A 15075-nucleotide genomic window follows, 5' to 3' on the forward strand; every position below is an offset into this window, starting at 1 on the left:
GCTGAGGCATGAAAAACTGATGAGCCGATGGAAGCAGGGGAGCCTGGCGATTCAGCAGAGTCATGAAATCCCGATGAGCCAGCTGAGGCAGGGGAGCCTGGCGAGCTCACTCACTTTCCCTCAAGAATTTCCCTGTATTTAGTGCGATCCATCATTCCTTCAACTGACCAGTTTCCCAGTCCCTGCCGATGGAAAAACCTCTCCAAAGCATTTTTTTTTCATTTCACCTTTAATTAACCAGGCAGGACAGCTGAGAACAAGTTCTCATTTACAACTGCGACCTGGCCAAGATAAGGCAAAACAGTGCGACACAAACAACAACACAGTGTTACACATGGAATAAACACATGTATAGTCAAAAGCACAATAGTAAAAGTCTATATACAGTGTGTGCAAATGGCATAAGGAGGTAAGGCAATAAATGGGCCATAGTAGCGAAGTAATTACAATTTAGCAAATTTACACTGGAGTGGTAGAAATACTGGTGTGCAAAAGAGCAAAGAGTAAATAAAACAATAAATGATGCTGCCACCACGATGCTTCACTGTGGGGATGGTGTTCTCAGGGTGATGAGAGGTGTTGGGTGTGCGCCAGATACAGCGTTTTCCTTGATGGCCAAAAATCTCAATTTTAGTCTCATCTGACCAGAGTACCTTCTTCCATATGTTAGGGAGTCTCCCAAATGCCTTTTGGCAAACACCAAATGAGTTTGCTTATTTTTTCTGGACACTTTTCGGTAAAGCCCAGCTCTGTGGAGTGTACGGCTTAAAGTGGTCCTATGGACAGATACTCCAATCTCCACTGTGGAGCTTTGCAGCTCCTTCAGGCTTATCTTTGGTCTCTGTGTTGCCTCTCTGATTAATGCCCTCCTTGCCTGGTTTTGAGTTTTGGAGGGTGGCCCTCTCTTGGCAGGTTTGTTGTGGTGCCATGTTCTTTCATTTTTTGAATAATGGATTTAATGGTGCTCCGTGGGATGTTCAAAGTTTTGGATATTGTTTTTATAACCCAACCCTGATCTGTACTTCTCCACAACTTTGTCCCAGACAGGTTTGGAGAGCTCCTTGGTCTTCATGGTGCCGCTTTCTTGGTGGTGCCCCTTGTTTAGTGGTGTTGCAGACTCTGGGGCCTATCAGAACAGGTGTATATACTGAGATCATGTGACAGATCATGTGACACTTAGGTTGCACACAGGTGGACATTATTTAACTAATTATGTGACTACTGAAGGTAATTGGTTGCGCCAGATCTTATTTAGGGACTTCGTAGCAAAGCTGGTGAATAAATATGCACTGCACACACCACTTTTCCATTTTTTTGGGGGGGGGAATTTTCTGAAAAAGTATTATTTTTCATTTCACTTCATCTATTTTGACTATTTTGTGTATGTCCATTACATGAACTCCAAATACAAAATCTATTTAAAATAAAGTTTGTACTGCAACAAAATAGGAAAAACTCCAAGGGGGATGAATACTTTTGCAAGGCACTGTATCTACTATTGTACAGTATAATAATTAATTATAGTAATGATTATTTGTGACCTGATTCAGGAAACTAGGCATTTGAACGTAAAAAAACATATTTTTTATCAAAATGCGTTTTTTGGCAGAAATGCCTTCTCGAACATGTGAACTTTCGTAGGCCTTAATAAGAAACTTGTATGCCATCTGTAAATACGAATACAATTGTTAAAATTATGAGCACATGAAAGTTCATGAAATTATAACTTGAAAACCACTCCACTTGGCAATGTGGGGACGACGTCGTCAATTTTCTTGTTTGCTCATGGCCTCATACTGCTCATTGAGTGCGGTCTTAGTGCCAGCATCGGTTTGTGGTGGTAAATAGACAGCTATGAATAATATAGACAAGAACTCTCTTGGTAGAATGTGTGGTCTACAGCTTATCATGAGGTATTCTACCTCAGGCGATTAACACCACGAGACTTCTTTGATATTGGACATCGCACACCAGCAGTTACTGACAAATAGACCCCCCCGTCTTACCAGACGAAGCTGCTCTGTCCTGCCGATGCATGGAGAAGCCAGCCAGCTCTATATTATCAGTGTCGTCGTTCAGCCATGTCTCTGTGAAACATAAGATATTACAGTTTTTAATGTCTAGTTTGTAGGATAGTCTTAATCGTAGATCGTCCAGTTTGTTTTCCAATGATTGCACGTTGGCCAATAATGCGGAGGGTAGGGATGGTTTACCTACTCATCGGCGAATTGTTACAAGGCACCCCACCCTCCTTCCGCTTTCCCTCCATCTTTTCTTCACGCTGATGACAGGGATTTGGGCCTTGTCTTGACAAAGCAGAATATCCTTCGCGTCGGACTCATTAAAGAAAAAAATCTCTGTCCAGTTCTAGGTGAGTAATCACTGTTCTGGTGCCCGTCAGATCTTTTGGGCCATAAGAGATGGTAGCAGCAACATTATGTACAAAATGTGTTACAAACAACGCAAGAAAAAAATATATATATAGCACAGTTGGTTATGAGCCCGTAAAATGGCAGCCTTCCCCTCTGGCGCCATTATCAATCTTATGCACTCTAATATACTTGTCATGATAGATTATGATGCATCTGTAGGCTGCCAGAAGGGCAAGTTAAAAGTGTCACCAACAAAAATGTATCATCATTCGAAACTCATCTCTAAGTATTTCATAAAATAAATTTTAAGGAGACATTAACATAGGATGGCATACAGGACGATTTGAGTAAAGATTGAAAACATTTTCTAAAATGTTCTATAAGTTTGACACTCATGTTTGTCCCTTTGCCTGCTTTTTGTACAGGAAATACCATGTAGTCCAAGAAGAACAGGATGAGGATGTCCCTTTGCTCAACCCACAGGTAGAGGAGCAAAGCAACGTATCAATGTACCACCGTGCTTCCCACTGCTTCCCACTTCTGGCTTCTCTCTGAAGCTAAGCAGGGTTGGTCCCTGGATGGGAGACCAGATGCTGCTGGAAGTGGTGTTGTATGGCCAGAAGGAGGTACTCTTTCCTCTGATCTAAAAAATAGATATCCCACTGCCCTAGGGTAATGATTGGCAACATTGCCCTGTGTAGGGTGCTGTCTTCTGGATGGGATGTCAAAATGGCTGTCCTGACTCTCTGTGGTCATTGAAGATCCCATGGCACTTATCGTAAGAGTAGGGGTGTTAATCCTGGTGTCCTGGTTAAATTTTCAATTTGGCCCACATACCATCATGGCCAGCTTCCAATTGGCTCTTTCTTCCCTGTAACTATTCCCCAGCTTATTGCTGTAAATGAGAATGTGTTCTCAGTCAACTTACTGGGTAAAATTTAAATAATTACATTTTAAAAAGCCATTCAGTGGCTAGCTTATTCTCCAATGATCACCAGTTGCTGTGGTGGTAGCGGCTGACCAAGCAGACAGACCGGTGACTGCTGTGGCGACTCTCTGTGGTGTTGTTCACAATGTCCTTCCCCAGCTGGAAGTCTCTGCTGTGCATGCACAGGAAAGGTGTACCTCATTGTTACAGTTTGGGCAGAAGCTCCTCCATCACCCAGCGCTCATCTTTCCCGCTATAGGACAGAAAGATGTTGTTCGGAAGCACAACATCCTCCAGCCAGCTATGTGATGTAGAACAGAGCAATCAGATATTGGCCAACCAGGTGATGTAGTAGCACCACCAGTGTAAAGAATAAGAGGCCCAGGGAGTTGTAAATGAACACTATCTGAGTGCCATGCTTATCTTTGCAACTTATTCCCGCTAAAGGTATATTACCAAAACATGACCTGAACTTGTCGATTCCATTTCACCTATTTATGAAACCAAGCATTGTCGCAACTGCATTGTAAAAGTAGATATTGTATAAACAGATACCTTAGGCTCTTTAGGGGCTCAGTGAATTGTTCTGTTATCGTAAGCTCACTTTAAATATCCATATTTAAGTCTCTCAATGACTGTAAGTCTTCGCTAAGGTTGTTTTCCAGGTAGTGGATTCTGCATCCATAGATTACCAGTGTCTCCAATCAAGACGAGTTGTGAGAGATGATGGCAAGACCAGTTTGCCGATTGAGGTCTGCTCCTATATGTTGCAAATCCCTCAAGTGCAGAAGTGTACTCAGACTGGCTAGATCAACAAAGTAAGCTGAGCACTTCGATTCTAGCTTGAAGCATTGAAGGAACTTGAAGTAGCTCCCAGCAAAGATGGACCCGCACAGGATCCACACTGTCCTCGCAGTTAGCTCAATGACAGCCTCACAGAAAGGTCTGTCACAGTCCTAAAAAGACACTGTCTTGCCGTAGAGATGCAGGCCCAAGCCTGGGTTCAGTGCACTATCGCCTCCAGTAATGAGAGCTGATTCATTGTTATGCTGATGCAGGACATCCCTGAGATATGATGCTAAATACGCTACATTTGCAAAAAATATGTGGATGGTTAAAGCACAGATTTGTAACACACAAATATGCATGGTCATGTAAAAAACATGATATCCAATTGGTAGTTACAATATTCAGAGGCAAAGGTCGAGAGCCATGCGTCCTCCAAAACATGCCTTGCCAAGCCGCACTGCTTCTTGACACACAGCTCAATGCACCAATGTGTCGGAGGAAACACCTTCCAACTGACACGGCCCGCAAAAAATGAGCTGCTACAACACAATGAACCAAGGCAATGCCCGGACCAAATCCTCCCCTAACCTGCTGGAACAATTGTGCGCCAGCCCATGGAACAATTGTGCGCAAGCCCAGTCACAGCAGACTGTGACAGAGCATGGGATCTTAGACCGCTGCACCACTCGGGAGGCATGTATGGTCATATTTTGTATGTTTTATTTTGTTTGATATTTTATGGAGCCATCCCTTGTATCATTCAGGTATTTGCATTGAAAATAATGTATGCGATTACTGCCGCTATGGGGAGCTGTGACGTCAATGGGGAGCTTTAATGGGATCATGAGGTCTTGGAGGTTTTTTCTTCAATCTTGGAGAATGTCTACTACTGAACACTACTAACGTTTCTCCGTCTCATGATTTCCCCCTGTTAATTTAGGTATGTAATGTGTAAAAGTGCAATGTGACTCTCAAAATATTGAGATAACAAGGTTAACTACATAGTCCATGAGTTTGGTGATGTTTGAAGGCAAGTGAAAGGAGTTTTAATTTGAGTGAAAACTTGTTGGTATTCTCCACATTATAAGCAATGGGGGTTGGCTAGGTTGCTAATGGTTTACATGTAAGAGAAGGGATTAAGATTTTGTCCAACCTTTTTGTACTTTTTTTTCACCAATGTTTTTGATCCTATTTGTATTAATTTCTATGAACGAAGGCTCCGTTTAGTTTAGGTAATATATGGACATATGTGATGTCAGGATAAAATGTGTTAAAGTGTTAATGTTTGTACAAAAATAGCGCTTAAAAGTTTGCAAAGCTTTATGTTAACCAAATTTACCGTGGCTAAGCACTAGCTAGCTCTAGGCTAGTTGGTTTAAATGTTAGCTTTAATGTTAATGGTTTATAATGCAATGGTTGTAGCATTGTTTAGCACAGGCCTCCAGTAATTTATAGCTTTTTCTAAATTGACACTGATAGTACAGTACAGTGAGTTATATATAATGTCAATGTATTGTGATTTGTTTTTTTTAACATGAGATCTTTGTTTTTTATACTGGAAAATGGAATATGAAGATTTAATACTACAATAGAGTTGTAATGTATAATTGATTTTGACAACAAAAAAATTACAAAAGAGAATAATAGTTTCATAAATCTTGGAGAATGCCTACTAGTGAACACTACTAACGTTTCTCCTTTTCATCATTTAACCCTGTTTATTATCAACTGACCATGTCTCAGTCCGAGGCATGTAACATATGCGTCAAACCGTTCCAAGGATTGTTCTCAATGTGCATTATTTGAAGTGTCATGCAATTTTTAATGGCAAACATGAGGAAGTTGATATGATCTGTAGTTAGCACAACATAAGAGGTTGAGAGCTTATTGACAATTTCACACATCATCACTAAGTCACCACCCATCTAGCAATGAGGAATCGGCCCAGAAGCGTCCCTCTTCCGGGGTGCCGGAACTGATTAAATTGGCCCGGAATCGGGTATCTGACTCGGCCCGGAATCAAAATGAATGACTGCCCAGAATCGACCCAAGTACATCGGGCCATTTACGTCTACCGGAATTCAGCCGACTTTGCCGGCATTTTACCAGAATGTATACAAAGTTAATTTTAAATATTACTATTATACATTTTATTCATAGAAATTATACCCATCCACCCATAAATAAAAATCTTGTCAGAGGAAACACCGTACACCTGGTGACTGTGTCAGCATGCATGTGCCTGGCCCGCCACAGGGGTCACTACAGAGCGATGGAAATACTACACAGGACTCTTAAAGAATTTAATTTAAATGTTAGTTGTATTAATTACAGAAACAATGAGAAAATATGGAAAAAATAAATAATGAAATGTCCTGCCAGAGAGTAGCCCCAATCGGCCCGAATCCCAAATAATACATTTGGGTCGTATAATTATCACCGGAATTGCCCCGAGCCCCAAGTTATACATTTGGGCCAGATAACTCAAACCGGAATCGGCCCAAGCTCAATCCTAGGCATAAGTAATACTGCCGGACCTAGGACCTGAGCCCTAGGACCATGCCTCAGGACTACCTGACATGATGACGACATGATGACTCCTTGCTGTCCCCAGTCCACCTGGCCGTGCTGCTGCTCCAGTTTCAACTGTTCTGCCTTATTATTATTGGACCATGCTGGTCATTTATGAACATTTGAACATCTTGGCCATGTTCTGTTATAATCTCCACCCGGCACAGCCAGAAGAGGACTGGCCACCCCACATAGCCTGGTTCCTCTCTAGGTTTCCTACTAGGTTTTGGCCTTTCTAGGGAGTTTTTCCTAGCCACCGTGCTTCTACACCTGCATTGCTTGCTGTTTGGGGTTTTAGGCTGGGTTTCTGTACAGCACTTTGAGATATCAGCTGATGTACGAAGGGCTATATAATTTGATTTGATTTGATTTGATTTAGCCGCTCTAGAGCCCATTAGATAAAATCGGAGGTGGTTTAAACTGCATTCTAATGTCAACTTTGCTTATGGACAACCATATCAAGCAAAAGGTTTTTCGCATGAACCCCTCGTGTGCTTCTGTTATAGGGAAAAGTCCCTAATAAAACTAACAGTAAATGTGGAGAATGATACATATGCTGGCCATTAAGTAGCTACTGTAGCCTACCGTTTGATACAATAAAATGTAATATGCTGAAATTATGATATCACTGTAGTCATTGCAAATCAATTTGTGCCACTTGTGTAGACTTCTTGGAGCTAGCAAACTGATTTAATAAATAGCATATAACTTCAGTTTGATTTGTGGCCTTGTGTTATTATGCAATTATTCATGGACATGTATAGTTAATGAAATTGGAAGTTTTCAATTGTGATAATGGTCACAGTTCTATCACAATTGCAGATCAGCTGTTATTAGAATAAATTAGATTGAAGGTAACAGTCAGTCAGATTGGGCTACAGGTTAACAAAAAACACTGGTTTATGTTGACACGCATAGACCTATAGTTCATATCTCTATTATTAGCATGTGATTGAAATTACGACCCATCCTCAGTAGCTGATTCCAGCAGGGTATTGGGCAAACAGAAGCACTTCTTACCTCGAAATAGCCTCGCTATTCATGTTATATAAATGTGTCTGTCAATTTTAACTAAGCAAGCTGCTAAATCCTAGGCTACTGAAGGCTATAGGCTACCTACATCTAGCTAACCAAACCATGGGAGAGAACAATCATAAACCCAGATTTAAGTCAGTAGACCTAGCCTATCTATGCCTAAAAAATTACATCTTCTGATGTTCTAAAATCTCTCTGAAAGCACCTGGAAGAATCTCTGCCGGTTAACCTGAGATGCTGCACTCAACAAGTTTGTGGAATTTGGAGAAATCATTGGGATGCAAAACCGAGTCTTCTCTCATATCGACTCACAGAGTCTGGATGGAAGTGGGTAACATGGCGAGATGAAGTGTCATATTGTCGACATCCAAGCTGCTTACTGTAACGTTACCACCATAACAATATCTGGAGGCAACCTTCCTCCATAAGTCTTCACGCATATCTCATTCCTCCAACCAGAAACCCAGTTTATCCGAAAAGCCAAAATTCCAAACAGAGTGACACTGATGAGCCTCATCCTTCCAGAGGACTTCAAATATCTGATGTATACAGATAGGTTGGTCATTTTATGGGAAATCCAAAAGACCCGATGATAGCAGAGTTGATCACACGCACGCACACACACGCACGCACACACACACACACACACACACAAAGGAGAACTGATTAGACTTTGACTGTACCAACACTAAAGGATGCAACAGTAAGTTTTATTTCAGGTTAATCTCAACTCTCACTTCTTCTAAATCTTATCTTAATTTAAGCATCTTTGCTGACTGAAAATATGACTGCTGATAGATAACAGAGAAAGAGGTATGAACAGAGGTTATGTTTTTCCAGTGAATCAGTTGTATGTTTTTTTGACAGAAATACATAGAGCAGAATGTATAGTTGGGTAACACTTTGCCTTGCAGTACCAATAGTTACATCCCATATGGACAACACTGCTATATTGGGTCACAAGTCAGGTATCCCAATAATCCAACTCCATAAGGATTCCACCCTGTTTTCAAAGTAAAACATCCAGCAACAGGAGGCGTGTTGCGATGTTTTGTAGTGATAAGAAAAAGTTGCACACCCTATTACTCTGTGAGTAATATATAGTATACAACTTTCTCTATTCATTTTCCAAGTTTATGCTATGCCCCTTGTCAATCATTTCAGTATGCCAGGATAACAACCTCTCCCTCAACGTGATCAAGACAAAGGAGATGATCGTGGACTACAGGAAAAGGAGGGCCAAGCACGCCCCAATTCTCATCGACAGGGTTGTAGTGGAGCAGGTTGAGAGCTTCAAGTTCCTTGGTGTCCACATCACCAACAAACTGTCATGGTCCTAACACACCAAGACAGTCGTAAAGAGGGCACGACAATGCCTATTCCCCCTCTGGAGACTGAAAAGATTTGGCATGGGCCCACAGGTCCTCAAAGTGCTACATCTGCACCATCGAGAGCATCATGACTGGTTGCATCACCACCTGGTATGGCAACTGCTACAGAGGGTATTGTGTACAGGCCAGTACATCACTGGGGCCAAGCTTCCTGCCATCCAGGACCTCTATACCAGGCGCTGTCAGAGGAAGGCCCTAACAATTGCCAACGACTCCAGCCACCCTAGTCATAGACTGTTCTCTCTGCTACCGCACGGCAAGCAGTACCGGAGCGCCAAGTCTAGGTCCAAAATGCTTCTTAACAGCTTCTACACCCAAGCCATAAGACTACTGAACAACTACCCCGAATATTTGCATTGACCTCGGAGGAACAGTGGGTTTATTTAACTGCCTGTTCAGGAGCGGAATGACAGATTTGTACCTTGTGAGCCCAGGGATTTGAACTTGCAACCTTTCAGTTACTAGTCCAACGCTCTAACCACTAGGCTACCCTGCCGCCCCATAGGGGCATAGTCACATATTACCTAAATTACCTCAACTAACCTGTACCCCCACAAATTGACTGTGTACCATATAGTATACCCCTTGTCAATCATTTTGGTGTGCATCTTTAACTCTTGCTTGATAAGGGCAAAACTGCCATCCACTGACTTGCACTGACCTGACGCGACCATATGGTGAGGCTGTGGAGTCATGCTTCTATTGGACTCTAATCTAGAGTCTGAGAAAATCAAGAACATATCATTCACTACTGTGCATCTTAAACTTTATTGTGAATATTGAAGTTACATAAAAAATATGACTTACTGTATCTGAGTGGACTACAGAAGTACAGTAGGTTTACACTCTTATCTATAATCAAAACATTTAATGATTTGCTGTCAAAGCCGTACATCCTAATTCAATATTGCGTCAATATTCTTTCGTCAAGCATTATTGTATTTCAGTTAAATATGAACAAAAACCAGTATGAAACTCGATATAATTTACGTTAGGCAAATACATACATTTCTATTTATACACCCAGAATTATGAATCTAGTGAACTAAAAAGTGCTGTAAAATGATACAAAGGTTAGATTTGCAGAGTGAAACTTCTCAAAATACAACGGTCCTGACAAGAAAGACAGTGATAAATCATGGCATTTCTGAAATAAAGTAGGTATACTGAACAATACTGTATTAAAATGCAGGACAGAGGTTTTGCCTCTAGAATATCAATATAACATGTTAGACAACCTGTACAACAGAAACACATACAACAACATTCAAACATTTGAACAAAACCCATTCATAAAGTGTTACGGCAGTCCATATTGATATTATAGTGCTTCAATGCACATTTCAATTGCATAAGCAGCCCACAGTTTCTATTTCTGCTACTTTACTATCTCTGGATTTTCTACATCACTTGACTCCATTTTCAATTCGGCGTCCACAAGACAACCATTTACAAGTAATGCAAACTATAAAGCTCCAGATTATACATTTCATTTCAAATATATACACCCCATACATTCTTAGTAATATTGCACAAAATGACTCAAGTGGATGATGAATGATGAATCCCAAACGAGGAATGACAACGAGAAGAGAGTGAAGGCTACAAATGGATTTTGGATACATTCACAGATGCAAGAAGAGGTGGGTGAGGAGAGAGCTGCAGTTGGGTGGGGGATGACTTGGATGAAGACCAGGGCCGGCTCCAGGCATAAGCGACATTGTGTCCTCGGCCCTGATGAGAACACAAAATATCACCAGGAAGAGAAATAATCTGAGGAGGTGGAAGATGATGCAGAGGTAGGTACTCTGCCGATAACCTTAATATAGTGGGTGTACTTTGATAAGTTGATGTTTGATGTCTACTTTGCTTAGTGCTCCTTACTGAAGGAGTTTCACAAAAATGATTGACTGACAGACTGTGATTCTTACAGTATGTATGCACTGAACTTGTGTCACCCTTTTATCATACAGTAGGGGGCAGAAGGCAATGCAAAATTAATTCACTCATACAACATACATACACGCCCACCACTGTTAAAACTTAAATGTATCACACATACACATATTCATAAATACAGTGCACTTGCATCAACATGCATGAGGAAAATGACACAAACACAAGTCAGAAGACATACTGGTAGACACACACACACACCAGATACCCCCCACCACACACACACACACACACAGAAGACAGGTTTATGAGTGGCAGCAGCCAGCGCTTTTCATCTCCTTGTTGACATAATCCTGAAGCTGAAACTTTGGATCGTCAGGCTCCTTCGTCGACCTGTGCTTCAGCTCTCTGAGAGAAAGACAAGAGGCCGGAGACATCGAAAGATTAAATCTCACATAGCATATTTACTGCGTAGGCTATCTTGATTTTGTGAATTTACTTCCTAATCGCATGCATGACAAAACAAGAAAGGCAATGATTGACATGTCATCTCTAAGGAACGCAGCACTGGTAAACATCCGACTCACTTGGCCACAGCAGTGAATGCCAGCTCCACATTCAGGCCAGACTTAGCACTGGTTTCCATGAAGGGCACCCCAAACACCTGCACAGTGGAGAGCGAGAGTCCTCTAAGTTTTAGTGTACAAGGTACTTGGTGTGCGTGTGTGTGTGTGAGAGAAATATAGGAGTTTTGTCGGGAATTTTGTATGTCATTATTATTACACCGCCTGACAACAACAAGGGCATTGGACATCCATCTCCCTTACAACCATGTACCAGTCATTTACTGTTTCAAGCCTGGGAACTCATCAGAGCGGACTGATGTTGAAAATTGAGTTAGCGAACTCACTTCAGAGACTCCAAGCAATAATGGCAGAAGGTGCTCCTATGAATACCTAATGAGAGAGATCAAGACACACCCGGACTGTTTTAGTGGGGATTCATGTGTCTGTGCCGACTAAAATAGATGGAAACCTGGACATCAAAAGGGTCAACACTGTGTGTGTGATTTTGAGTTTGTGTATTTATTTGTTAAATAACAGCTCACCTTGGCCAGTTTCTCTCCCTCCTCTCTCTTCACCACTCTCTCGTGTGCCACATCAGCCTTTAAGAGATCACAAAAGGCTCCTGAAAACATTATCTTCTTTCATCTATTCTCTCTTTCATCCTCTACTTACACTAGGAGAGTCCTCTCTTTAAATTTCTGCATGCAGTGACACAAATATATCTGCCTCTTTCTTTCGTTCTGCCTCTCTCAATTCATAGTAATGCACTCATCATCCACCCATCCTCCCTATCTACCTCTTTCTTTCTCTCAATTCATAGTAATGCACTCATCATCCATCCATCCATCCTTCCCTATCTACCGCTTTCTTTCTCTCAATTCATAGTAATGCAATGATTATCCATCCATAAATCTGTACTTCCAGTGGGAGGACTGACCTTGTTGCCCAGCAGCATTAGCACCACGTCCTGCTGAGCATACTCATGGATCTCTGTCAGCCATGCCTGGAGAGAGGGAAGGAGAGATGGAGAGAGAGAGAGTGGGCAGAGAGAGCAAGAAAGAGAGAGAGAGCAAGCGGGAGAGGGAGGGAGGGAGGAAGGAGAAAGGGATACAAATAAAAAGGTTAGGACCTGAGAATGGGAAAGTGAACCTGGTGGAAGAGAATCTAAGGAACCACGCAAGACAATACGTTGAAAAGGAAGATGAACAACGATCAGTCAAGGAAGTACAAGAAGTTGGAAGACAGAAATGATAGAAGAGCGTGGAGTACAACCCATTCCTGACAATGCTAATGAAACATACTGTATTGTTAGATGGTGTTCATCACCTGGAATCTCAGGGGAATCAATAATAAGAAACAGAAAAAATAGAGTTTTAATGAGCAGACAAACAGTACTGAGCTTCAATGCAACATCCACAGAACCCCAAAACAAAGAACACTTTGTTGTCACCCCTGTTCTCAGTTTGAGTAGTGCACTACTTCCATCTTCCTTTGTTCTCTCCCGCAATCTGTCTTATTTTAATTACAGGTTAGTGGTCCCTGGCCTCCCTGTTAGCTCTTCTGGTTAAACAGAGGTTAGTGTCTCTGGGGAACCATGATAGATTTCATGAAGGAACCAGCCAAACACACTGTCATTACTCTTTCTATGAGTCCCTCTGTTCACACCCCTCCCTCTCCATCATTTAATTATCTGTGCATTAGGATGGTCCACTCCATCTCCTCTCTCTTGCTTTCTTTCTCTCTATATCTATTTACTCCCTCTTGCGCTCTCTCTCTCTCTCTCTCTATTTACTCTTGCTCTCTCCTCTAAGCAGCTCCACTCATCTCTTGTTCCTCAGGACTAAACGCTCCTGGTCTTCCTACAATCTGATTAGGAGTCTCAGGTACACCTGAAAGCAGAAGCTCATGGGACACGTACTGGCACATTGTTCCTGTAATTGGCTTTGATGGCAGGAGGCTGAATAGAACCCTAATGAGAGTTAGGAGAGGGAGAGGAGAGGAAAGGGAGAGGACAGGAAAGGGAGAGGAGAGGAGATAAGATGACAAGAGAAGAGAAAAGAAGAGGAGAGAAAAGAGTGAACACATGTGCTAGCCATTTGTCCTGCTGTGCTGTGTCCTTCCCTGGCTGTTAGAGCAGAGCTCCATGTGTAAACTCCTGCTAATGATAGCAGTTTCTCTCTGTCTCTGCTTATTTAATGACAGAGTTCTGGCCTACATTAGTGTTTTCCATTAACCCACAAAATAATGAGACATATTGTCAGTATGGTAATTCCTGTCCATTAGGCTTGACTGTAGAGCTGCGGCAGAGTGCTCCGTGCAGGGAGGGAGGGTTGCTAAACTGTGTGTGTTTAGAGATTGTGCCCAAAGCTATCGTAGTATGTCAGCTAAGTGTGTGTGTGTGTGGCCGTGTCCATGTGTGCGTGCGTGCATGTGCGCGTGCAGCTTTAATTAACAGAAAGTAACAAACTAAAATCAAACAAAAAATCGTTTGACTTTCATCTTGGTCCTTGATAGTCACTGTCCTATCACTGTGATAAGGAGAGCAAGAATGGATGGAGAAGGCCAGCTCCTCCTCTCTCTCAGCTGGAGCCAGACATGTGCACGCAGAAATGTTATAACAAGCACGCACGTATACACGTGCCCACATACTGTATGTGAAATGCTTATCCCTGTTACAGTTGAATTCCTTATTCTAAACACCAGGGTTTTCGATTTGTTCTGTTACCACTAAATGATATTAAACAAGCTGCACATATATTACCGCCCAAAGCCCTCTTCAATTAGACCCACTTCTGATACAGTACTGCCCTGAAAACAGCCATCCAACCATAACCTGGATACTGTTAATGTAGGACTGCCTAATTTCAATTACAACTGACACACCAAAGCTTAAAGGGATAGTTCCCCGACATTAGATATATCCATATGATTTATTTAGTGGCCAGTTTATCTAAAGCAAAGTTTAAAATGGCAGTTTCTCCCTGTCCATAGAACGATTTCAAGGTAAGGAAACAAATATCTAAATACATCATTTCGCTAAATTATCCCGGTTAGTTGCTATTGTTGCACTGTGTGTTTACTATATGCTGTATGAGAAAGGAGTCCTACCTGACAAGCCTTTACGTTTCTGCAGTTAACTTATCGCCAAAGAGTGATGGAACGTATGTGTGTGTGTACTTTCATTGATGATAACTCTGGCATTTGGATAGATAGACTCTGTGTGTGTGCAACTGCAACATTTCTGCAGACATACTAGGATGCTCTTGCAAACTCAAAAGCTCATCAGCAATGATAAATAGTGCACATTTCCCTGAAGATGTCACAAAACACAAAACACAAGAGCTCCAAACTGTGATCTGAATTTCAATGAGAGGAAGGTGACCGGAATAATGTCAGAAGTTTAAAGGGGGGGATGGGGGGCAAGTGTGAGACATCACATATCCAACTGATATACTGTACGCTTTATGTATAGTGCATGAATATGTTATGGGTAGTAAATAAACTGGAAAGCACTAAAAGCTCCTCAA

The 15075-nt window shown here is 41.8% G+C and overlaps 1 protein-coding gene and 1 pseudogene across 1 annotated transcript in view; both read right to left on the reverse strand.

Annotated features, from left to right (window-relative positions):
• Positions 1-3318: 3318 nt before the first annotated feature.
• LOC110498753 lies at positions 3319-6190 on the reverse strand (annotated as a pseudogene).
• A 3645-nt stretch (positions 6191-9835) lies between these two features.
• The window catches only part of LOC110499052 (ras-related protein Rab-26), a 93048-nt gene continuing 87808 nt past the window's right edge, over positions 9836-15075 (reverse strand). The window contains exons 6-9 of the mRNA XM_021575884.2: positions 12486-12551; positions 12091-12147; positions 11570-11646; positions 9836-11390 (exon numbers count right to left, since the gene is read on the reverse strand). Coding sequence (XP_021431559.1) covers positions 11288-11390; positions 11570-11646; positions 12091-12147; positions 12486-12551 — 303 coding nt within the window. The 3' untranslated portion in view covers positions 9836-11287. The remainder of the gene's footprint in view (positions 11391-11569; positions 11647-12090; positions 12148-12485; positions 12552-15075) is intronic.

This window comes from Oncorhynchus mykiss, chromosome 20, assembly GCF_013265735.2.
Source record: "Oncorhynchus mykiss isolate Arlee chromosome 20, USDA_OmykA_1.1, whole genome shotgun sequence".
Classification (NCBI taxonomy): domain Eukaryota; kingdom Metazoa; phylum Chordata; class Actinopteri; order Salmoniformes; family Salmonidae; genus Oncorhynchus; species Oncorhynchus mykiss.